Source organism: Lissotriton vulgaris, chromosome 3_2 (genome assembly GCF_964263255.1).
Source record: "Lissotriton vulgaris chromosome 3_2, aLisVul1.2, whole genome shotgun sequence".
NCBI lineage: Eukaryota > Metazoa > Chordata > Amphibia > Caudata > Salamandridae > Lissotriton > Lissotriton vulgaris.
Window position 1 is genome coordinate 82,499,169 of NC_141690.1, and position 27,359 is coordinate 82,526,527.

At 40.1% G+C, this 27,359-nt stretch overlaps 1 protein-coding gene across 2 annotated transcripts in view; it reads left to right on the forward strand.

Moving 5' to 3' along the window:
* Positions 1–27,359, forward strand: part of PPARGC1A (PPARG coactivator 1 alpha) — a 244,608-nt gene that overhangs the window by 149,736 nt on the left and 67,513 nt on the right. For both annotated transcript variants that reach the window (XM_086964024.1, XM_086964025.1), the window contains exons 6-7: positions 6,125–6,170; positions 6,280–6,353. In XM_086964024.1, the coding sequence (XP_086820150.1) occupies positions 6,125–6,170; positions 6,280–6,353 (120 nt within the window). The remainder of the gene's footprint in view (positions 1–6,124; positions 6,171–6,279; positions 6,354–27,359) is intronic.

The window sequence follows — 27,359 nt, forward strand, 5'->3', positions numbered from 1 at the left end:
GAGACCCTGACTTACTAGCAGGGCCTAAGCATCTGTCCTTGTTCTTGTATCATCGTTGAGTGTGAAGAGGAGCCATGACCATCCACTCACTCAACAATGGTATTAAATCGAATTTTCCTCTCTTTGCATGCATATATGGTTTACTCCATTGCATTTTTTCATGTGAATTTGTTTACAAAATATATTTTAAAGAATACCCAGAATGCAAGAGCTTACACCGTAAATACGAATCCACTTAAATAGGCAATTGTGACTATAAGAGAGCTGCTTGTGTGTGTTAAGGAGTTGTTACATGAAATATGTGATGCTCTAAACAGTGTTTTCTCCTGCCGTTTTTACTCTTCTGTGGTAATAAACTGGAATATAACAATTGTTCTAAACAACATTTGTTATTAGGCTGCATTTATTTTCACTGTCATGGCAGAAACAAATATATACATTATATATTTTTTTCAGTGAAAAAGAAAAGGTTAAAGTTAAGTTTGTACATCTGGCCCCATGAGCCTCATTAGAAAGAAATGTTGTTTATTGTGAATCACAACCATGCACAATGTTACAGTTCACTCACTTGTGGTAAAGTTAATTGGGAAATATATGCGATCATTTGTACATTTTGTTCTTCAGGGGCATGTTTAGCAGCTGGTCCCAATCTGGGCCAACATGTTTGTAAGTTCTGTATCCTCAGAACAGGCAGGTAATTTTCAACAGTTTTCAATAACTGAAGACACTCTGATCTGGAACTAACCCTATATATCAAAGCAAACTTTAGTGATGGTGAAGAGGGCACTTTAATTGGTGCAATCTGAACATTGTTTGTACATCTTTCTACCATACTGGAAGCTAAGAGTTTCAGTCATAACTTGAAGGAAGGTTATTTAGTAGCACCTTGAACTTCCATAGTGAATGCACCTAAATTAAATCCCATACATTGTGTGTATATGTGTGTGGTTGTAAGTTTGCGTGTGTACGTTCACACACTCAAATGCCCAGTTCTTCAGTGTGTAGCAATGCATTTTGATCTGAACCCAAACTATCATACAAGGCATTTCCACAAAGTCCTCATAAAACAGAATGAATGATACATCCCACCATCTTTTTAACTCTCCATTGTCAAAAGCCTTAGAAATTCGAGAAGTCTTGGGAATTAATATTTCATTCTGGGACTGATATTGCTATTTTTCATAGAAACACTTTATTTAGATTTTGCAAATTAATATCAAACCTTTTGACTTGTACAGTGATTAAACGGACACAAATAGCAGCATTGATATCACAGGGAAATGGAACGAGTCCGACAAAGTAACCCCCAACATAACCAAAAGGTGCTATAAATGGACATCAGTTCCCCAGTCTGTGATACTCCGACCTTTTTTTCCAGACATTATCAAATTTGTTGGGGCACACCCTGACTTCATAGATTATTTCCTCCAATTTGCCACACCAATCAATAACCTTAGGCCACCGAGGAGTTCCAATTGAGAGTGATTTAACGTTCAGCTAGTAGTGTGCCCAGACCAACCAAAGTCGTGTCCCCCCTGGGCCCACCCAATTCGTCCAGGATCCCAAGCAGAGCAATTTTTGGATCAATGCTAATATACACCAGAGCAGATAACATGGTAACCATAGCAGACCATAATTTTTGTATCACAGGAGATTGCCACATAACATTTTAAAAATCCCCCGCTGGTTTCTCACACGTACGGCATTCTGGGGAATCTATCAGCCTTGCTCTCCGCAGGCGAAGAGGGGTCATGAAGAGTTGATGGAGGTATTTGAATTGAATAAAGTGGAGACTGGCTGAGATAGCTAGAGTGCGCTGAACCATGCAGGCATCTCACCAGTCCTCTTCATCTAAAGACCCACCCAACCCTCCCACCGTGCTTCAGCGAAAGCAATGAGGTTGATGAATGTATCACAAGGGCCTGTAAATTTGGGATATCCCACCCTTTCCCAAGTGCCCATGAGAATTTTTCTTTCCAGGGGACTGTATTTGTGGAGATCCTGAAGATCACCACTATGGGCATGTGGGCGTGCCTGAGTTGTAAATAATGGTAGAATTGGGAGTATGTCATTTCAAATTCTTTTGGAGCTCTTGAAAGGATTTCATATGTTGTCCACCCTAAACATTGCCAAGTCTTGACAACCCAATATAATCTCACCCTTTAATCCCTCCAGAGAACCATCTACCCACACAGAGTGGGGTTTGCTTAGTGAGTTTGCGATCCCACTCCAACCACCGGAGGGTTGGCCTCCAACCTTTAAATGCTACCTGCATGATCTCCGGGCATCAGAGGAAATTGAGCCACCATATGAGATGTGGAGTACATTGTCCAGACCCAGCAGGTCAAACTCACCCCTGTAGGCCGGATCGTCCCATCCCCTGTGCACCCAGTCATTAATGGGGAGTAGATGAGCCGCTCAATAATATAGTCGTATGTCCAACATGGCCAGGCTGCCACCGTACATTGCCCAAGCCCATTTCGCAAGGGTCGCCTTGGGTGCCCCTCCAGCCCAAATAAATCTGGGTCACATGGCCAGGACCAATACAAACCATGTTTGTGGAATATAAAAGAGATACTTTTGTAATGTGTAGAGGAATATGGGCAGGATCATCATTTTGTACCAGGTTACCCTACCCATGGTGTTGAGAGGGAGATAAAGCCAGCATGAGAGGTCCTCATTAGCTCTGTCCAGCACTGGGGTGAGATTCAGGCTCCATGCCAAATCCCTTCCCCATTATACATACACCCCAAGGTAAGTGAAGCTAACTTGGTGCTTTGGAATTATGGATTGCCAGGCTTCACCTCAGTGGTCCCCATTATCCGAACTAATAGGAATTTGCCCCTATTGACTTGAAGCCCTTATTCCTTCCCAAAAAGATTAAGGTTTGAAGTACTCTAAGCCCAGTTTCAACCGGTTTTGACATAAATAGGAGGACATTCTCCCCAAATAGAGCTATTCGATCCTCCATTGTCAGTCCCCAGTCGAATCCCCACACCTGGGCGTTCCATCAAATCCACACCACCAGTGACATGATAGCGAGCACGAACAAAAGCAGAGACAATGAGCATCCCTGCCGGGTTCCTCTCCGCATAGGACAGAGGTTTGATAAGACACAATTAACCTGGACCCGGGTTTGAGCACCTGCGTAGAGGACCCTCAGTATGCACAGAAACGAAATCCAAGACCCACACCTCCAAGCCCTTTATCAAGATAGGTCCAGTCAACTGTATCAAAGGCTTTTTCAAAGTCGTTTCGAGTTGACCTTGCACTGTGTTTCTTGTGTGTTATTTGGCCATTTTAAGTCCTACTGTGTTTTTTGTCTTCTGAGGTCTTACTTCACTTTTCAGGCACAACATGCTGAAGCCCCCGGGTTGAGTCCACATTATAAGAATGTATAAAACAGTACAAAAAAATAAAAATCCTTCTAGTCCAAGTCTCCTGTACAGTGGGTGCACTGCACTCAACACGTGATGATCTTGGTACAAGTCCAAGATTGTATTGGCTTTGAGCATTCAATAATGTATACAAAAAACATACTGCACTGATAATCAATATACACGTCAGGAGAACGTGCTACCTCGGTAAAATCTACCTAGGTCTTAATAATTAATACGTATAGGGCCTACCTGATTAGATAATGGTGTCATGAATGCCAAGTGTGCATGCGTACATATGTGTGTCACCATGCACAGGTTTCACAAATGTTCACCCTTTATCAGTGAAAGTAAGTGCATTTCTTTTTGAACTTTTGTTGCAGTCCCTTCACTTTGCGCACAGCTCTATTGAAGGTCATATTATCTTCAGCAAACAAGCGCACGTGCATTAGAAAGACAAGCCCAAAAAAATATAGGCAATGGGTTTCGGAACGAAACTCCTTTCAACTCAAGTTTTTTAAAACAGAATTGGGTTGTTGGAAAACCAAATTAGATAGATGCCCTTACTTCACTCGAAGGAAAAACATTCACATGGCCTTGTCCAGAGATTGACATTGACGTGCAGTCTGGTAGGCCGTGCAGAAGGAAGCACATCATTGAGTTTTTAATATAGCCGACATTAAGTGGCCCCTGAGGAAGATGCACAGCCATAAAGAAACCCTTGTGAATTGGAACAAGTGCCACTAAAACAATCAACTTAGCACTTTCTAGACAATCATCATTATCATTACCAGTGAGCTGTGAGTTTAAATGTCCACATCAGGATTTACAGCGAGAACGACATTTTAATATGTATTTGTCCTTTATATTAGGAAGATTATAGACATGTAAAGAGATACGTACACAATTTCAGATAAGAATACTAAAATCCAACTGTCCAAATCTCATGCATGTCTCCTTTTTCCCTTACTCCAAACAATTTTCGACTTGTTTCTGCAGGACAGCGGCACAAATACTGACCATTCATATAATACTCTCCACAGACTCACTCAGGTGTACCTTAATAATAGATGTTGGTACCCAATTCAGTGGCACTGCTTTCATTGATCTCAGTAGGATATCATGAGGTGTTTACCCCAGGGAGATTCAAACCAGTGGCCCACATGTAATGTACTCCACTCAGCATTAGTAATCTGTGGTCACAGAGGCGGGTGCAGTAGTACTCAATTTCAACATAATGTTGCTACTGCTGAGAATGTTGATATAGTTCAGTTTCATTTGCAAATATGAAGTTGGAGGCTTGGCGGACCAGTGAGTGCAGCCAGGAGCTGGCTGAATTGTGGCTGAAGCCAGCAAAGATTGAGGGTGAATTTGTAGCTTGGCTGTAGGATAGGCTTATGGATGGTTCGAGCCGTGAGTTGAAGGACTCGGAAAAAGGTTGCAGAGTTGTTCTGTGCATTAGTCACTGCACCTTTATGTTGTTTTACCCTATTGAAAACTCGTGTGATGTGTTTTGTTTGTGTTTTCTCCTAGCAATGATTTGGATTGGACGATAAAGCATTGCTCCCTTGGCAGTGACTTTCATCCTCCGTGGCACCATACTGTTTAATTCTGAACATTGCCGAACTCATCAGGAATCTACTTGCCCTGTTAATAGTGAACTTGCTAGAGTGGTATTTTTTGCACTATTGATCCAGTAACAGTCTTGAAATTCCCCATTGTAGGATAAGAATCAGCAGCAGCTTTCTCTTTCATGGAGCGCACAATCACTAAGTCTGGCTTCAAGGGCCAGATGTATGACCGTTTTTTGTGGTCGCAAACAAAAAATTGCTTTGTTTGCGACCGCAAAAAAGGTCCCTGGCATGTATAAATGCTATTTTGCAAGTCTGTGACTCGCAAAATAGTCTTTGCGACTCTCGCTATTAGGAAAGCTCATCCCTTCCTAACACGGAGTCACAATGGAATGTACCATTGTTTGAGACAGCATATGCGGCCGCAAAACTCTCGCAGTTTACCACCTACTTCAAGAAGGTGGTAAGCCACGCCGAAATATTTTTTAACAGCAGGCAGTGGTTCCAGGGACCACTGCCTGATTTAAAAAATGAAACAGAAATGTTTAATTTTTCTTTTTTAAATGCAGCCGATGCATTTAAAAAAACTGCTTTATTACTATTATTAATGTGTTACAGACAGTGGATCCTCCTAGAGGGACCTACTCTCTCCTACTAAAGTCATATATTGGTAGAGTTGTAACCAGGGCACATTGCACCGTTGTTAGTGTGTGTGAGCGCCAAGGCTACAGGTTTTCATCTACATAGTGACAATTTTCATGCATCAGAGGAGTGTGCTTTATATATGTTTTCTGGATAATAATGTTCTGGACACATTAGTAATTCCAATTGCCCAGCACATTCTTATGCTTACTGCCATTTATTTAATACAGACTATGTCATGTAGAAACTCGCCACTATTTAACACATTGGCAAATATGCTGAAAATGTAATTAGCAAATATACGTTTTTTATGTCAAGTTCGCTATAAGTGCTGCTAAGTTCTAGAGACTGACATTCCCTTTAATTTTATTGGAAAATATTAGTGTCTTTTTGTAATATGTTACTCTATCTGATAATTGCATAATATAAAAACATTGTTTTTATAACTTCCATTAGTACTTTTTATATATAAGATATAAAAACACATTTTCCAAATAGCTCCGATTTTTAAGGATTTCTTTGTTTCCTTTTCAGCCAAGTCAACCTGCCTGTCACTTCCATTGACACCTGAGTCACCAAAGTAAGTATTAACAACTGTCACACCAGTTTTTAATGGAAGGGACATTATCATATTTTGTCTACAGCAGCTCCATTTCAGCTTGTTTTTATAAATGTTCAATGTCTTCCAGTGATCCCAAGGGTTCCCCATTTGAGAACAAGACTATTGAACAAACCTTAAGCGTGGAGCTCTCTGGAACTGCAGGTGAGATCAATTGAATAAATACGTAATTTATATTTTCGATTTGTCTCTATTTATGAGCAGTTGTATGTTACTGAAGCGAGCTGTATGCCTCATACTCATAACCACATTTTAATCAATAGCGACACATTCTATATTGTAATCTCGATGAAGAATATTGCACTTTTGTTCATTCGCCATTGTGGTGCATTGTCTCTGCTGAGGCATTAGAGTGGCTTAATATCAAATCGTAACACCTATTATTTTTAGAAACCCTCTCATATTTGATCATATATGAGAAACGGCATAAGCTATCTTCGCATCCTAGCTGATTTTAAAGTAAGACCATTAGACTACAATCAGCAAAGGTTTGCATAGTGTCAATGACTTCATTCTTTCTCTCCTCCTTGGGCCGGATCAGGATGCTGTTTTCTGTGCTTCATCTGCGCACTTCTTTTTGGCTTCTTACAGCAGAGCTCAGAAACAGAGGCTGGTAATTGCCTCTTTGTGTTGCAGAGGTCTGCGGTCAGAAAAACATGCATGGACTTGGAGATGTTTCCGAGTTAATGTATACACTCGAGATACCAAAAAGAAAGACGGATACCCTCTGCCCTGGTGCTGCTCAGAAATTGGCATCATGATAAGGCACCTGGTTGGTTCAGGTATCTTTTATTGTGATAGATACAAGGTGATATGTACGTTTCAGAAAGCTCAAAAACCAAGTAATGAAATGTAACTGAAAATATATGCTTTTTGCCCGAGTAGTGTTAATATGTTGCATACATGGGCTTCAGCATCATCATATATTACAGTCATATTATCATCCTGCAATTAAAGGGACCGCTGACAGCATTTTTAAGACAGGTGAAGAAACACCATTGAGGGATTCTAATGCCACTCTCGCAAACATTTTGTAAACTACAGTATAATTGGGGTGGAGAGCATATTTACTATTCTAGGTTCTATTCTATAAACATTGGGGTAAGTGTTTATAATAGGGCAGGGGGTCGAATTAACAATTCTAATTTCAGTCCTATCAACATTGGGCTAAGGGCGTATATAAATGGTCCAAATGTTCTATACTTAGCTCCATGCCCGCTAACACTGCATAAGTGCACATATTTTGGGTTGTCATATTTACTATTTTAATTCCACTCTCACTCACACTGAAGAAGATGCATATAAGTGGGGGAGGGAGTGTTGGGAGGGGGGCATTTACTATTCTAATTTCATCCCTACAGACATTGAGGAAAGTGCATGTAATTGGGGGCAGGGGTTATATTTACTATTTTATCTCCAGCCCTACAACAGTGGGACAGGTGCATATATATATTTGGAGATGTCAATTTTACTATTCTACCTCCCGTTCCAATGCCACTGTGGAAAGTGCACACATTTGAGTATTTAAAATTGATTATTCTAACTCGATTCCCACTAACACTGGGAAAAGTACATAAGTTTACGGATGTCAAATTTACTTATGTAACCCCAGTCCTACAAACAGTGGAGAAAGTGCATACATTTTGGAGAGGAAAATGTATTATTCCAAATCCAGTCCCACTAACATTGGTGAAAATGCATATGTTTAGGTGACAGCATATTTGCTATTTTAACTTCAGTCCTACACAAACTGAAGAAAGCACATATAATGGAGGGGGCATATTTACTCTACAAAGATTGGGCAAAGTCCATATAATTTGAGGAGGCATATTTACTATTCTAATTAGAATCCTACAGATATTTTGGTAAGTGTATATATTTGGGGATGTCATATTGAGTAGTATAGTTCCCGTTCTCCTAACATTGGAGACAGAGCTTATTAATGGGCGGGCCATATTTACTGTTTTACACCCAGTCTACACATATTGGGATAAGTCCATGTAATGGGATGTTGTTTCTTATATACTAAACTAACTCAACTCCTACCAACCTTGGGGAAAGTGCATACATCTAGAATTCCTATCACACAAACAATATATAAAACATGTATAATTTTCATGTTTTAATTTTAACTACAACTTCTCAAAAAATTTTGACCATCTCATGTGTTTGCAAAATTTTTGATGTTAAATGAAATATTAAAAATATTTTGCTCAAATTTAAAAATAATTCAGAAAAAATGTTAAGAATTCTAAAATGAAAAATACAAACATTTAAATAATAACTATTACATTCTAACACAATAAAATGAAAATTAGTAATATTGCATTTAAATACATGAAACATATTATATGTTCTGCCATGTTATGTTATGATGTTTTATAGAGTGCAACAACTGTTGCCAACAAAGGGCTTCTTGACGCCAAAACATTCAGATGCATCAAAATCCTCAGTTCCTTGTAAAACACTCACACGAGGTGCGTTTTAGAAACTTTCTAAAGGTGGAATAAGCCTTAATTCTCTTCTCCACCGTTAGCCTATGAAGAGCTCTTCTATGCGCAGAAATCCTGGTTCGCTTAGGAAGCCTGAAAATGAGATATACTGCTAAATTCTGAACCACTTGCAAGCTGCCTATGCTCTGAAGCAAGAAAAGTGAAGGTTTTCATTAACAGCTCACGAGAGAACAGGCACATCAATGTTATTTTATTTATATGACTTTGGAACAAAAGTTTGTCATCGAGGTTTATACCCAAGTCATTGATCACTAAATTGGGAGATGGAGTTGCACCCAAATTTGATGCCCACTGTATATCAGACCAAATCTGTTTATTAGATCTCACCATATATCAGACCAAATCTGTTTATTAGGACTTATGACCATCACCTCTGTTTTATAAGAGTTCAGTTAGAGTGCGTTCCTTCTCATCCATTTAGCTTCTTCCTGTAAGCATGTTTGCATACATCATTAGGTGGAATCTAAATGAGCTTATAATCTTCATCAGTGGATGGAGAAATATTTATATTCACTGGCGGCCGTTGCAGGTAAGAGTGGTGAAGCGGGGTGGGGGAAGTTGACAGATGACGGTGGGGGGGAGTTGACAGATGACAACGAGGGAAAAGAAAAAAAAGAAAAAGAAAACCACTAAATTTACGCTCACCGCATCAGTGACTGGTCATCTTTCTATTGGTTATCCTTTTAGATAGTGTTAACAGGTATTGGAAATTACAAAATCATAAGGTATTATCACAAAATGTGCTTCAGTATGCCACAAAATGTGCCTTTTTCTTGCCACAAAATTCAGAGAACACTTGCACATAATGTGGTCCTCCCTTGCGGCATAATTCCAATGGCCTTGCCTTTAGTATTTGTGGGGAGAACATCTTTTTTGCTGGATAGACCTGTTTTTTTTATAGATTCTTAATTTCTTAGCATAGTTCTCTTGTTCTAAACTTCTATATTTCTTCCACCTTATTCTTTCCATTTTTTACAACCTTTCTGATCTTGAAGAGTTCCTTAGTAAACCAAGGTGTCAACTTTCTGATTCATTGGAATTTGGGGCATATCAGTGTGGTAATTCCATCTAGGGCTGAGCAGATCCAGGTTCTAAATAAGAGTAAGTATCCTCTATGTCCTGCCCAAGAAGAGGGAAGTCCCCTCTAATGCTTTGGTTTGCTTCGCCTGTGTAACCTTGCCCCGTGTCTGTGAAACCCTGGGCTTAATATCTTATCTTAAGGCAGTACTGGTTACTTTAAAGAACTGGAACCACCTTGGTATCCAAAGTGTTATCATGCACTAATAAGATCCGGTCCAAAGTGTACTTTTTCTCTCAGGTGGCACTGTCAACCAATTGAGTCAAGCAAAATGACTCACAACTATCTAATAGGCATTTACCTTTCCCCTGCTTTTTGCAATCTGCCCAAAGAGTAAAATCTTGCAGCACCAATAGCCATACAAGGTCTATGGTTTTGTTGCTGTTAAACTGAAGGAACTCTTCTTATAATCCTAAGTTATGTTGTGCAGGTCTGGAGAGTAGCAGAATTGAGTTACCCCAAAAACATCAGTTGCACTAAACTCCTCACATGAAATAGTCTGAACTGTGAATTCTTCTCTAAAGACTACCGTCATTCTCCCTTCCTTTGGATCTGTCTTCTCTAATTATCTTAAAGCCATGAGGCATCGATATAGCAGAATCCAGAAGCCAAGTCACTGAAACAAAAAGAAAATCAAAATCATAATCTTTGATTACATCATCAACTTCCAGTCCATGCTTCACCAAAGACCTAGCATTCATAAATGCACAATTGAATGAAGTTTTGTGAAGCCTTTTCCCGGCCTTAAGGTCAACCAGCTCGTTTTTTGAATAGGAGATACATCCATGGTCCATATCAAAATAGGCAGCATGGCAGGGACCGGCCGCTCAGGGGTGCTGACGGGCACAAACAAGTGTGCCTTTAACATGGTAGTAGAGCACCTGATACACAGTTATTCTCCCTTACCCTTCTTATAGTCTAATATGGAGCTCTTACACATGCTTAGACTCTAAATTGGAGACTAGAGCTTTAACTTTGCTGCTGCTGAAAATGAAGCTAAGTTGTTTAAAGTGTAACGTATGCCCAGAAATCAGTACTTCAAACCCAAAAAGTTCATAACCAATTAATATACACTTTAATGCCCTGAAAATCCTATTATCAGTATTGCAAAAATTCTACATTGTTTCAATCACTCACAAGAATTTTCAAAGAATTGTGTGTGCCATCACACTGCCCTTCCATTCTTATGATCCTACGGTGCTCTTGAACATGCTGAGACTCCAACTCGGAGACATGTATTTATTTAAATTTTTTCCTATTTTTATCAATATTAAACAATATTTCAGAAAACTAAAGCACATACTAATATTAGGAATTTGAATCATAGTGTTAAACATTTTTATCAATATATATTATTACTCAATAAATCAGTTAATGTTAAATTAATAAACACCCAGAAATTTTTTTAATCGAGTGCGGCAGGGTGTTCCATAGTTTGGGCGCTGCTACAAGAAATCTTCTGTCTCCCCATAAAACAGATTTGGTACGGGGTAGTGTTCTAGAGGGACTGTAGGGAATAAGATTTTGAGTGAAAAAGGCTGGTCCCACGTTGAGCAGAGCCTTGTACACTATACAGAGGGCCTTGAATTTGATTCTGTTTCTAATTGGAAGCCAATGTAACTTTCTGATAGTTTTTGACGCAGATTGATGTTTAGGGATTCTTCCAAGGAGCTTGGCGGCTGCGTTTTGGATAATTTGCATTTTATTTAGTACTCTTTCTTGGGCATTTAGAAACAGTGAATGATGAAATGGGTTGCTTCCAGTGTTCTCACAACCGGTCATTGTATGATTTTGCATTTATGTTCCAGAACAGTGCATTCTTATTAAAGTTACTGACAAATATCTAAAATGAATCAGAATTTTACCAGCTGCACACTATGAACGCATAAAATATTTGATGAATTTGACACATCATTAACATATAACTACAAAACAATCAGGCAGATGTACCTTGACTTTCAATAATAAGCACATACCTTTCTCGTTGTAGTATATACCTTTGCGTGTAGACACAAATATGCGTATATCTACATGATACAATGAACCCTTCAACCTAACTCTCTGTTTTTTTAATTTTTGAATGTCAAACAGTGGCAGCTCTTCCTTTAAGGCGAAGGAGCGTCGCCTCACTGCTGCAAAGCAGTGAAAGAAAGAACAAATAGAATGATAATAACTCAAGGTTATTATAATTGTATTGGTTCCTGCTGTGCAGCTTTGTGGAGCGGGCGGTGCTGCTCGGCTCTCAGAGCAGGGGAGGAGTGGTTTGCACACTTCCCATGTTCTCCAACGCAGGCTGCATTACAGCCTGGGTAGAGAACATGGCCAGCCCCCATTCCCTGGCTGAGTGCCGATCCACGGCTCCAATCACAATGCTTCTTTTTTTATTTTACAATCCTCCCACCCTCCCCACCGGGCCCGCTACCCACGCTCCGTGCCGGCCGCTACTGATGTCAGTATAGTTGTTGTCTGAAGAATGCTATAATGTGTATACGCTATAGCCGGTGAGCTTGATGAAAGTGCTGGTATCCTGCCATGGAGTGCTGGCAGTTGACCCCGATGCCAGACCTGTACAGGAAATGGGAATACTTATTCTCTCCTGTGTTTTATATTAAGATGTTGTGTGGCCTCTCTCTCATTGGTAGTTGTAGGACTTGGACCTCTGCTGCTCACCATGCCTGATGTTACTGCACATCTAAATTATTTTCTACCTATTCTTGTATCTTTCTCTTCCACACACATATTCTCAGTTTCAGCAGTCTTAATTTACAACTGTTGCCTTGCAGCATAAAAACAGATATATCTCTTAATAGTTCTGTACAACCTCCATGGCATTTATCAACATCTTAAGTGTTATACAGTTGTCCTGAATCTCTCTTTCATTCCTCTCACCCACAAGGAAGGATCTCTGCCCTTCTAAAATCCTTTGGGAAAGCACTGATTTACTGTAACCAATTGGGTTTTGCCAAGAGTGACTTGAGCCACCAACATTGTGTACACTCAGCATCTCTTCTCTTTTAATATCCATTACTGGGTCAGGAACTGTTAATGATAGTGCCAAATGCCCTTGAATAGACAATTCCATAGTTTAGATATCTAGTCAGCGTCTTTTTCTGCCCAACGCAGCACTAAATAAATGATGGGCATGCAGTTGCGGCCGGTAGTGGGAGTACTGGCCGGGCGGTGACGTGGGGAGGGGCAGGGTGGGGGGTAGTAATGTATGGATTACGGACTTTAACAGGTAAGTAAACATAAAAATAAGTAAAACGATTTTCGTTGCTTGCACTGCATCGCATTTGGTGATGCAGTGCAAGCAACGAAATTCGTTTCATTTATTTTTATGTTTACTTACCTGTTAAAGTCCGTAATTTATACATTACTACCCCCCACCCTGCCCCTCTCCCTCCCCACATCACCGTCCGGCCGGTACTCCCACTACCAGCCACGGCTGCTCGAGTGGCCTTTCTGGAGACAGATGGGGCAGAGGTGTCAATCCCTTACTCTCGCTGGGCCGGCCCGTTAATGGATGCAGATTGAGCTGGGCAAGGGGCCTGAGCAGAAGTGGCCTCACTTGTAGTCAGCTGCGGTTCACTGGTGTGAACTTATCCATACGATGCAGTGCAAGCAACGAAATTCGTTTTATTTATTTTTATGTTTACTTACCTGTTAAAGTCCGTAATCCATACATTACTACCCCCCACCCTGCCCCTCCCTCTCCCAACGTCACCGCCCGGCTGGTACTCCCACTACCGGCCGCAGCTGCACTCGTGCACCCAGTGGTCCGCTAGCGGCATCCGAACAGCATGGACATAGCCCACTTCGGCTCCCAGGCTGCCCAAAAAAAGCGGCCCTAAGCTGAAACTCGGATACCGGGCCCTCGGCCATTGTCGAGTGCCCGCCTTACCAATTTGACCATAGGGTGCAAAGCCCTTTATTTCGGGACTGCAGTCTCTTAGATCAATTTCAGGAATCAAATTAGTCATATTTTATAAATCCTTAAATATTCCTGTTTTATCAGCACCCATGGTCTGACCATTGCCCCTTGGCACTTTTCTTCATGAACCTTGACCAGAACTCCGTGGCAAGGTGGCTCATACATAACCAACCAGCTTATAAACACATCCAAATGGAAGGAAAACACTTCTCTGATGAATGGCAAAAACAGTGAAGCAGTGTCAATTTCTACTGTTGCCAAAAAAAAGAACTTAACTCATAAAATAGTTGCAGTTCTAGTAAAATGACCCGCGGAAACTGAATTCTGAAAAAATTAACTGCATATAAATGAGCACATTGCTGGCAAACTGGTAGGATGACCACTTCCCTGGGGGTCATTGTGGACACTGTAACCAGTTATGGACTTTTGTATGGTAGTCTAATGCATTCTGGGTGCTGTAGTCCTGTTTTCCTTCAACTGAACTAATTAGTATAGCACACCTGAAAGCAGTGATCTGGAGGTGAAATGTTCAGGACTTATGGCAGTGTCGGTAAAGATCTTTCTCCTTAAACTCTGTTGCTTCCCTGCTCTTTCTCCTATTTAAAGACAGTGCCATCTGTTTGCGACATCCGTATAATTTCCCCGGCCGCCGACTGTGATATCACAGGGTTGAGGTGCCATTTCAAAGGGGTTCAGTCTCAGCAGGACGCGGGTTTATAGCGACACTACCTTTCGCATGCAAATTGTCTTCATGATGCTTTAGCGAACGAGGAGAGGGTAAACAACACCACTGTGCCTTGATCAGATGTTGTGTAAGCTCGGTGTCAGCAGCACTTAGCGCCGCTCGGAGACGGAGCAGTCTGCATCTGATGGTGCCAGTTGGAGTTGTTTGAAACTGGTCGAGCCAGTCTCCGCGGGAGGCAGGCGCTGATTTCATCTCGAAGTCAGTCGGATGCTCCGCGAACAGCATGAACCGGTTTAAAGATGCCTTCCTGCCAGGGAGGCTTGGCAGAATCCAGCTCCCTCGCACAATGCCGCGTGTTTGCCAGCTGCTTCTCTCCCCCATCACGCGATGCTTTTGGAAATCGCCGTTTCCTGTCATTGCTGTGGTTTGCACAACCCAGAAGTTAAAATCGTCCGGAACACTGCTCCTGTAATTGCACTCCTTTCTTGCAACCGCTGCAGATGCCAAGGTGCTTTACAATGGACCGCTTATTGGTAATTCGCAATAACCAAGGGCCCTCTGTTTTATTAACCTTAATCACAGAAGCAGCCGAAGGGAACTTGAGAAAAAAAACCTGCTCCTTTGAAGGTGTGCATCGCAGGCCCCAATCGGTTCCATGTAAAACATTATACTCCGCTTTAAACCGTACACAAATAAATAAATAACACCATTAGAATTCAAAACCAATACACCTTTCCGTGAAAATGGAAAAATGACAAAAAAAAATGAAATCTTTAGTACAAGTAATATAAAGCAATTGAGCAGTAAAAAAACGGGTGTACATTTCCTGGCCACTATACATTTTAAGAAGGAAGACATTTGGTAGTTTTGTATGCAGCAATAAAGGGAAAACATAGAAATTTTGATATGGCCAGTTTACAACCGAAAGGGAATAGAATGCCATACACATAACCCCAGAATTATTCAGTAACACAAATATTTAAACATGCAACATTTTTCATATATACATGTACAATGAAGACACGTGGGAGACAATAATTTAAAGGTTAACAAAATTGAAAAATACAAAGCTACTCCTAATCTGAAATTAAAAGAGGTACCTACAATTTACAGAGGCCACCAAATGTGGCAAGAATAGAGCAAAAGGTGGTAATGTGTGAGTCTTGAACATTTTGCAAAATACCTTTTTTAGGTATTATTGTAGAGTGCAGGGAATGTTCATTGCAGCAAAAGGAAGGGAATTTCTACATTTTGAAGTTCTACCTAAGCAGGACTGAGCTACTGTGCAGTCTTTTTGAAAGATTGTAGTTCCAAAAGTATAGTTTCAAAGCTTAAAAGTGAATGTAGATGCCTAGAGATAGTTAATGTTTTGCCATATAGTTTGGGGTGCTATTATGAAGATTTATTTTGTAGTAGATTAGCCATTTAAAACATAGCTCTGTATTACATTTGGACCAGTTGAAAAGTGAGGCATACAGGAATAATGTAATTATAGCATTTGCTCAAGAAGGACAGCCTTGCCGCAACATGTAAAGCTATATTTAGAGATGCATGGAATACTTTTGCTATACAAGTTTTAAGTGGATTTCTGTAGCCAAAGTGAGACATGGCTAAAGAAAGGTAGCACAACTTTGAAGCCATGTCCTTGACTAAAGGACATATTCTCATGGTACAGTTTTAGTTGGAATCAGGCAGTTGCTACCATGCTTTATCAGCATGCACAAAGCTGACCTCTGATCAGATAGCACCCTCGGCGAAACAAAATGTGGTTATGTTATGTTATGTTAATAACACTTCTATATCGCACAGATGCCCCAGCAAAGGGGCGTCCCGGCGCTTCTCCCTGGTGCCTCCTCCCATTTGTCATCTTTAATTGTTAGTGTGTTGGGAAAATGGGAGTGGTAGGGGGAAGGCGAGAAGCACAAGAGAAAGGAGAAATACAGACTTCAGGACAGGGTGTCCTACATTTTCCATTAGAGCCTATGTTGGAGAGAGACAGCTGCTGGCTGCTCCTACGCCTCTCTGAAGGTCAGCGCCCCAGTTGTGGGCTCAGCTCGCCCGTGCTAAATGCTGGCCCTGAGCATGTAGCATGTAACTCTTCTATGAAGTGTAGAGAGTTCATGCACTCAGCTTTGGATAGCTTGCACTCAAGGATGTTAAGCAAGTTCTGCCAATGTTAAAGAGGAAAGTTACTCTTGTGGAGGGATAGGGTGGAGAGAAGCAGAAACTCTGTTTTATAGGGCAGAAGCCTGAGGTGCTGCTATATCATCCATGCCTGATTGTCTTCAAAAGTTAGTGCATAATATAATTAATCGGCAGCATGACAGTAGATGTACTATAACCAAATCTAGAAGCTGAATGGATACATTAAAAAGAGATCGGTTTAAAATGAGTGATAACAGAACTTTCTAGAGAGTATGTTAAGAGAATTAGGACCATAACTGTATTGAAATTACGGGAATCCTTTGGACATGTATCAATTTTTTTAATCAGTGGTGAGAACAGAAATTTAGCTCATCACGTTGAGCTAGAGAGAAATTCCTTAGAATTTACCAATAAAGACCCAGATAAAGACTACTGTCCTTTGTGAGAGAGGATGAAGTAAGGTCAGAGACTTGGGTAGAAGGTCTGGTGAATTATGGTTTGGTTTGTGCAGTTTTTAATAACTGGTTTGAAAAACTTAGCGTTCATTTTTAATAAACATGTGCGGTAGACAAACAGCCATAGTCCTCTCTGACCAAAAATGCAAAAACTGATAGAGGCTATTAATAATGTAGGGGAGGGGGACGTCATAGTTCACGTGAAGTTTAAATAATAGAATCCATTAAATGAATTAAATTGCTCTTTTTGTATTTATGTTTAAACATCGTCGTTATGACTGTTTTTTGGGGATGTAACATTTTGTTTTTCGATATTATTACCGTTTTTTTTCTAAATGTCACTTGAGTCAAAGAACTGCAAACGCAGTAATCTTTGCATTTGCAAATTTGTTTGAAATAGATTTTTAGCCTGAAAATGTGATGAAGCGTTTCCCTTGCAGCAGAGAAAGCTGTATATGACAACTAAACAAACAAATGCATAAATATATCAACATAAAATCATATGAGCATACCAAAGAAATGACATTTAATTTCTTAAATTCACCCATTTTAATTCAACTTTTTCAGTTCTAGCTCGGTTATTAACGCATTTCAAAAATGGAATTTACAACTGATTTTTAATAACTCACTCTAGAAAGATTTATCTTCTACCTCACACTCTTGGAAATTTGGAGGGAACGTCCAATATGTAATTGGAGTCATATGGGCAGGAGACGTGCAATTCCATTTTATGAGGACAGTCAGCCAGCACCCACATTAACACAAATTGGTACAGAGACATACTCGGCTTGCCGCTCATTTAGAGGCAAATGTGGAAGGGGTGGCACGACTCTAAATCAGTCCCCACTCTTTCCCCTCACACAAATTCTCTCAGGACCAGACTCCCGAATCCTTAAGACATTTTCTTGGGGTACAGGCTCTAAATAATAATGATGCTTATTCTGCTGTTCTCAGTGCTCTACCGTTGCCCCTGGATGCTATTGTCTGCATCATGCATAGTTGTGGATATTTGCTGAATGTACCATGTTGTCCTGCAAGCAATGCTTCTTCCTAGGGCGTTTGACGTTTGTGATTTTAAGAAGATCCTTATGTTCAATGAAAAGTACAATCTGCAGTCAGATCACTTTTCAATCCTCAGGATAACACAGAAAGATGCAGATTAAATTCTGATCCATCACTGCCTATGTGCAGCTAATTAAATTTTTCCAGATACTGCAGCAACAAACACACTGAAAGAGTGCACAGTAACTTCACCAGAGGATTAAAAGCCATTTTGTAATGAGCGTAATTTATGTGTAATTTGAAGGACGATAAAGAGTTCTGTGAACCTGTCAGGCTTATGTGTTTTCTCTTATTTGCTCTAAGTATCAGAAATCATTGTTTTCGGGGTACCAATGTTTTAAATGTCTCAATTAGTGCCTTTGCATAGAGGGGCGCTCTGTCTTTGCTGTTTAAGCTTCCATGTTCTCGTGCATTCAGTAAAAAATGTTTGCTGAGTTTTCAATGTGGTGGCTCTGTGCCCCAGCAATAAAGAATGGGTGCGCTATCAACGTACAGTGAAGCGATGTCTGACTGTTCGTAGATAGAATTCATCATTTTAGTCTTGCAAACAATTCTGTGTAATAGCTTGTTGAGTTAAGGGCTGTGCAGAGGATGAGGTAGAAGATATGGAGTTATGGCCAGAGGTGTCGACTTTGGACCTTGGGAACCCTCATTGAGTCTCGACGTTGGCTCAACTTCTTGTGACTATGGGTAAATCAATTAATCTCCCTGCACCTAAAAAAAGTGTAATGTAACTAGTGCGCATGAAAACTAGCCTAACATGTTTATCCTCATTAGTCTGTTTTTTGTGGCTGTTTTATAGGTCATCATAAATACCTTCAGGTCGAGTTGGTGGCCTATAAAACAGGCACAAAAAACAGAATAATGTGGATAAACATGTTAGGCAGAAATAGCGTTTAAAAGAAAACGCCTGATAAGTCTATACTTTTCAGAGAAAAATCGTTAGTTTGCTACCGTGCTCATCTATTTTGTGACCAGTCATAGAATAAGGAGAATGGCCATGCTTCAAAAAAAATTCTCATTTTCCTAGAGCATTACAAATGACATCTTGTTGATGACCCCGGTATACCCCAGTGCATGCTACCGGTCAGGTAAAATGTACAAGAATGAAAATGTAGCTACAGATCGCGTTCATGTATATACTCTAAAACAGGCGCACAACACCCATTGGACTCAGCGGGCTTCAGCCCCCCCCCCCGTCGTGTGTGGCAGCCCGGGATGAGACAGATCCCGGGCAGACACACAGCCGCACCCGAACGTTTCACAGGTCTTTAAAAGACCATTTGAATGTTAATTAGACCTTGCAGTTGTTTCACCCCTTCTAAGAGCCCCTGCAGCTCCACTCTGCCTACTGATTAAAGGTTCAACCCCGCCCCGGAAATTTTTTCTTAGCCCCCCGAAATTTGGCTCTTGTTGCGCCTCTGCTCTAAAATGAACTCCTTGCTTCTAAGTAATGTTCAGGGCTTGCGTAGCAGCAGTCGGGACAAAATACAGCTCTCAATCTATCTGTACACTAACAGTGTCAATGAATAGTATATTTGTACGTAAGGGGTCAGAAGACACTCATAAATGTCGGCTGTGATTTTTAACTGAAAGCGCTCCAGTTGTTGTGGGAAAGCCCTATATGTAAATCTGAAAAGAAGGACAAAATGCCATATCATGGGTCACTATCCGGTATTGTTTGGTTAAAAACAAACAAAAAAACTTTTCAAAACATGAAAAAGCAATGTCAGAGATGTTGTGAAGGTTATTATAGTTTTTCCTGTTTGTGACTACCATGCCTTTTATAGGCACCACTGGAAAAAAAGCCATAGGTAGCCTGCTCTAAGCAGGGTGGGCCTTCCGATGCTGAGCTTTGTGGTCCTGTGATGGGTGGAATACCAGTAAAGGCTTTCTGATGACAGAGCCCACTAAGGATACAGTGTCAAGAATCATATGGCTACACAGACTCCATGCAAAGGGGAGAACCACAAATGAGACAGAATTGAACATCTGGCAGACTCAACACGATATTAAAATTATACACACAAATCCCACAGGGGAACTCTGTATTTATTATGTATGTTTGCAACTTTTTCCCAAAATGCCTGAAACTGAAGTAATGCTCCCACTCTCTTATGGTTTTAGTGAACTACTGCCAGTGAGATCACAATAACTCAACAACATGAAAACATTCAAGCACCCAGGAAGCCCTCCTTCCCTTTTCAGTACTGATTGTCTCAAATTATTTCTAAATATATATATACACCTTGATAACCATATTTCTACGAAGCTCTTCAAATTCCAGGTATTGCTTTTCAAAAAATTCCGATTGTGGACACTTCCCCTTTGCAAAACAGGCACTCCCTTCTGCCTTATATTCGGATTTAAGCTGGCTATGCTGCTCTGCATAAATGTCAAACATTTGCTGTAAACAACTTCAACCGAGATGGATGAACGCATCGGTGGGCGAAAGCATTCGCCATGCAAAGTCCATTCTCTAAACTTGTTGTTTTCGAACGCCTTCTAATTACCAAACGTCTGCGCAAATATAGCCGATTTCTTAGGACATTGTCAAAATCACTACTGATGGTTGCCGCTTTAAAAGGCTGTCGCGCAAGGATGATTGCTGAGCTGGTCCTGCAGCACTTGTAACAGATTTTCTGCGCAGAAGTCCATACGTTTGAGTGATGTAGAGGTACCTGTTTATTACAGAGCACATCTCACTGCAGTAATCATAAATATTGCTGGGGCTGTGCTCGACTGAAATACGGCCTACGTTCTCTTGATTGTTTGTGTTCCTTGATTTGTCTGACACCCATTACGTTCTGGGTAATGGCAGCCATTTGTTGCTCTGCACAGCAGGCTCCTTTGACAAAAGGAAATAGGCAGCAATAAAAAAAGTCTTAGTCTGAATTTCATTCTGCACAGTGCAGCAGTGTGCCAACTGGAGGCGACTTTGTTGACATCTTTCGGAGGCGCTTATCGCGGCCTCCTCACTGTCATGGCCGACCTCACTTGTATAACTACCTTCAGACCTGCTGTGTTCCCACAAAAGCAGGCTCGCGTCCAGGGGCTGTCAATAGCTGCATGATGGCGAGAAATCACCTGGCCTGGGTTACTCTCATTCCACGGTATGGATTTGACATCATTTGCAGAGACAAGCAGAGACAGTGATGGCAGTGTAATAAAAAGAAACCTAGATAAATGTTGTAAATATAATAATGAACTCCCTGTTCTCTCGACAAAGTGAGATGAATGATGATTTTTTTCTTAGATAACGATTCCCAAATTGTATAAATATATATCTATATATAGATATATATTCATCAAATTCGCCACACGTCGCAGAATCACACTGCCGGATTACCAAAATGACGAGGAGTCGACCCAAATATTGCTGGTGCCATGACGCGTTTCGCCTCCAAGGAGGCTTGATCACAAGCCACTGAGTCATTGTATTGTGGCGTGTTTGCATATTTTGTGTCGAAATAGGTGTATATTGAAATGAGTACCACAGATATTATTATTATTATTATTTATTTTTCAAAATTCTTTATTGATTTTATATAGAGCATACAAAGAGACAGTAACAGATATAATTTCTGACTGACTTGAAGGCATGGCATGCCTGTTAGCATTCTGTATTAAAACAAAAGCTGAAGAGTAGGGCTTTGCCCAAAATTGCCCATTGTGCGACAGAGAACCTCTTTTTCAGAGTTGATCGTCTAATTCTGACCCTTGGAGGAATGTTGCATCTAAATGCAAAGTGCTTCAACCACAGGAACTATGGTGATAACACCTCTATTTGCCTCCCAGTCCCAGCTACCTCAATAGCATCTCTCCTCTGTTATGCTCAACATGCCATAAAAGACATGAATACATGCTAGGCATTTTCTGAGTACGTCTTATTGTTTCTGGAGGAACTTGTAAATCTAGGTTGGTGCATTGCACTTTGATTAAAGTGCTTGTTTGTTTTTAAATATGGCTGCATTTCTGAATCTCTTAACTTTGGACAATGCTCTGGAATCCAGGGTTATTACTACAAACTGTAATCACACTGTTCTCGAACATGTTCCAGAATATTATCCGAGTTAGAGTTAATTAGTTTTACTTACAGGTATGCATTGCAAAATTACTAAAATGCTATGGAATTAATAACTTCCATAGGCACTGAATTTTACATTTAATGTTTTTTCCCCCTATGTTAGTCTATCTAAGATAACTGGACACAGCAGTGAGGTTTTATACTTTGATTGTTAGTGGGGCAAACATTTTTATGCAATGAATTCTCTGAATTTAGTAAAGATTTGTGTTGATTGATGTGGCCAACCGTAATACAGGATCTATTTATTGCATCAGTATTAGACCTTTCAATACTTAATTTGCTGTCCAGATTTGCAGCACTTCTGTTCCATGTATATAAATTGCGATTTAAGGCTCGTCGTTAATCTGTAACCACCTATATACTTCTAGGAAAGACCATACATTATTCTACACTGACAAACAATGCTTTTGAGTTAACATTGTTTGTGGTAGCCTTGCTGTAATGAACAACTATCTCTCACTCTGGTCAATCAGTTCTAAGTCTTATTTAGTTTAAAACAACCTGTAGAGATGTATCTTACAAAATGCACCAAGTGTAGTTCATTTCATGTATGTAGGTTGCAATACTTCTCCTAGAATCAGTTGGAGACTGGAAGCTGTTAGTGCTGTGGCCAATAAGCATACATGCATGACATGAATGTCCCTTGGTGTATTTTGTAAAGTACATCTCCACGAAATGCGGATGAGTTAGCCACAGTAAAAAACAACAACTTCCAAGCAACCAAGGCCAGTACTTACGTGTGCAAGAAAGTTGTGTGGCGCTTATAATTTAACCCATAGTAATTTGGGATTACATTGTGTGTGTTCATTGAGCATCAGCACGCATGACTAACTTTTGCCTGCTTAAGCAGGTCACACACTGGGCGATAAGAATTGTGATGCAAGGAGTGTTCATATCTCCATTCTAAGCAGCGCTATCAGATCCGAGTTGCGTGTGTACCAGCTGGCGTCACAAACATGTATCAGCGTGCGGAGTGTTTGTTTTGTCATCCACAGATGGGCGTTCCAAGCCGCGTCTTCAGCTCAGAGTAGTTTGTATTCTAGTTGAATAGCGTAACACGCAGGGAGTGGTATGTTAAAGTTTATTTGCTGTGCCTGGAAGAAGAGCAGCTGATGTAACAATCAGTGTAATGTATGTGTCCCGCATATCTGGTGGCCACATTACTGGTGAAAAATAAATCATTCATCCAACTAGGATTTGCGCACAGTTAATATCATCCCCTGTGCGTATCAAGTTAGAAATCCTGTACAATTGTGATACACACACATTTGTTTTATGGAAACCAATGATTGTGTACTGTGTTTTGACGAGGCAGTGCAAGTCATCTAAATTTTAGTTGCTGTGCATTTGCAGACACAGAAGACAATACACTCTGTGTTGGCGTGTCACATGTTTTATGGTGGGCAGCTGTGATATGCACACTTGGAGTGGTTTCCCAGTACATTTATCCAAACTGGTTTTGAGCAAGACAGTGACTAAGTACTACCAGGAATATTTGCCATAAGGATTGTTATCCTTTTGCTGTTATATGTGAACACATGCCACCATTTGAAATAAGTGTGTATGTTGATGATATTGATGAGAATCAAGTGGCTTTTGCTCAAATTAGAAAAGCAATTCAATGTACAAGCCAGTTTGATAGTATACAGACACCGTTTTTTTACCAGATAACAACATCAAGATGAGTGCATAGATTCTTATGTTTCTGCACTGTGCAGTCTTTAGCGTAATGTGACTTTGAGAATTACACATCTCAATTGATTCATCATCAGATAGTGGTACACCGTGGAGACAGGAAAGTCCACATAAATTGAAGCACTCCACTTATAATAGCTTGAAAATAGCTCTAATGATTAGATGAAAAGAAAAAATATCCAAAGATTTCTCAGGATTTGTCTTCTTTTATTCCTTTTCCAATCCTAAACCAACGCGTTTCGCCGAGGTTATTGAACACCTATCGGCTTCATCAGGGCTGGAAATAATACAAAATGTTTCTGTCTTAGCATCACATACATATTTCCAATAAAGATTTTTTACAAAAAAGAAATAGAGCCCCATATGGCCCATGAAAAACCTGTGCTCCTCAGAATTTCAATCATATAGTGAATACATGCACATATCTCCTGGTAATTACATTATAATCTGATACTTTTAAGACATTTTAGTCCAAGTGAAATATATATTCCCAACAAAAAACACAGCGGTGACTAGAATTGACCACTAGTCAAATCATGCAAAAGAAAAAAAATGAACAGCCTCTTGTGAGATTGCTTAGCGATTCTACTTATAGCCCCAGAACTGAGATTTTTATTTCAATAATGTTTTACCTTAACTTCATATAATTCTTGCCTATAGGGAGAAACATTTCCTTACTTTTAAGTTTCAGCAAGAATTACACATCTCAATTGATTCATCATCAGATAGTGGTACACCGTGGAGACAGGAGTGTTCAAGAAAAATCGTTGACTTAAAAATAAAAACACACTCACAGAAACTATTGATATTGTGAAAAGTGTAGAATTGTCTTGTAAGTCTTGCAATGAACCGACACATAAGGAACAAAATGGGGTTGCTGGTGTAAAAGTTTATTAAAAAAATGAGAGTACAGAAGGATTTTTCAGTCTGAAAAACATCTGTTTGGGGCTTGAATATCCGAACCATGGATCCAATTGGGCAAATTTGTTCGGCAAGGATTGCAAAGTTTAGAAACTCTGGTAAGATGGGACACTTTGCCAAAGTGTGTCAATCCTCCAAGGTCAAAGTAAATTCAGTGCCAGATAGAGGGACATGTGACAGTTCGGATGATGAGATAGGCAGGAAAGGATGTCGTACTGATTGTCCAAGAAAGTGAAGCTAATTGTGTAGATCCATACAAAGACATTATTGTGGATGTGAAAGTCTTGAACTTATTGATGGATTCTGGAGCAAGGATGACAATGATTACAGAGAAGTTGTGGCAGCAAATTTGGGGTGGCAGTAAAAAAATATTTCCACCAGATAGAAACCCTGCTACATATCTTGGAAGAAGGATTGAACTCACAGGATATTTTGAATGACGCATGAGTTTAAGGAAAGAAAGATTTTTGGTAAGGTCTATGTGTCCAGGAACAGTTTGAATATAGTAGGGTTGTACCATCAGGGTTTGTTTGGCATGATGTTGAGGCCAGTAAGAAAGTTTCAAGTATATTTGGTTATGGATCGGGGAATCTGTTGAATCAGTTCCTTCAGATCATGAACATGCCAACAAATGGATTTGGAGATTATAAGAACGTATTTAGAAACACGCTATGAAGGATTAGAGGATTCAAATATAAAATCAAGGTACAGTGTGGAGTTTCACCTGCTAAGCACAACTTAAGTAATGTGCCCTTTAGTGTTCATGAGGAACTAGAGTAAATTTTCAGGAAAATGTGTGATGAAGTGGTAATTGAACCAATTGATTCAACACTATGGTTATCCCCTTTAATAATGGCATGGAAAAAGAATAGTCAACTTAGAGATTGTTGTGATTTGAGAATATAAGATTATATGTGTGGATTCCCATCCCCTTCCTCAGATTGTTGACATCATCACCACATTTGCAGGTGCCAAGGCATCAGTAAAATCGACTTGGCATCTGCTTACCATCAAATTGAGTTGGATGAATCCTCTAAACATTTAACAGCTTTCGTGGCACCGGTAGGCACATTCCAATTCAGAAGGATGCCTTCTGGATTGGCATCTACTGCTTCGGTTTTTCAGCAGGTGTTGGAGGATGTGTTACAAGGTATAAAGGGAGTGGTAACATTCCAGGATGAAATTTTGATTGCAGGTGATGATTTCCAGAGTCGTGATAGACTTATGCACATTGTTCTCCACAGTTTAGACATGTTTAGCTAACATTAAGAAAAGTGAATACAAAAAAACAGTATTGAATTCTTATGCCATGTTACTTCTGAAAAGGGGGTGGAGCCAAGACCAGGTTTGGTGATAGCTATAACCAATGCATCTTGTCCTAAAAGTAAAGACCAAGTTGCATTGTTCCTATGAGTGTGAATTTTATGCTAAATCTATTAAAACCTATGCAGCAAAAAGAGTGCCTTTGAGGAAGCTTTAAAAAACAGTTTTTTCTCGTCTGATTACTGTCAAAATGAATTTTCTGCTGAAGTGTTGGCACCATTTGATTCTACAAGAGAGTGTTATCGCTGTAGATGTGAGCAGTGAAGGTTTATCCGCAACACGTGCACAGAAAACAATAAATGGAGAAGAAATGACTGGGATTTGCATTGAGATAATTAAAGGAAAATGAAAAAATATCCTCAGCCATTGAGAAAGAGCTTCTAGCTTGTTGGTCTGTAAAACATTTTCAATGTATAATTTGGGGGGAGAAGATTCACACTTAAAACTGATCACAAGCCGTTGGGGAATATTCTTGGAAGGACTGTGAACAGGAGCCACACTCTAACTAAACTTTTGCAGTATAATTAGAGCGTGGAACACATTTCTGGTGGTAAGAACGCCAGAGCTGACTATTTATCATATTTCCCGATGCATTGTCTGGAGCAAACTATTATTGGGGAGAATGAGGATAACCATGATTGATGTCTGCCAGGAAAAAATCTTCGTTGAAGATGAGTGGAGGGTTGAAGTGTCTGTGATTTGGATGTTGAGACTGTGACAAACTTTGTAAAAGAAGGGTGGCCGTAGGAAAAAGTATTACCTGTAAACATACAACCTTATTTCAAATTTTCAGAGGAGTTGTCCTTAGAGTAAGGCGGAATGGAATGTTGATGCATGGTGACACATGTATTCCCCCTAGTGGCATAAGAGAACAAATAACAGTATGGGGACATGAAGGACATTTGGAACAAATCATATCTAAGTGCAAGATCAGGGACAGTTACTGGTGGCTGGGGATGGACACAGAAATCATTGTGAGCAGGAGGACATTTGTTATTTTTGCCACTAGTGATATAGGAATGAAGACTGAAGCTTTGCCTTTATAACTGTAGATTTGACAGAATATGCCATGGTTGAAATTAACCATAGATTTTATTGGTCCATTTAATAGTTTACCAGTAAATGTGAATTTGCAATGGTAATGGTTGATAATTACAGTATGTGGTGGGAAGTCGATTTCATGGAGGATCCCAATACTGCCAATATTATTAAAGTTCTCAAAAAATTATCGTTGAGGAACAGATTGTCAAAGAGA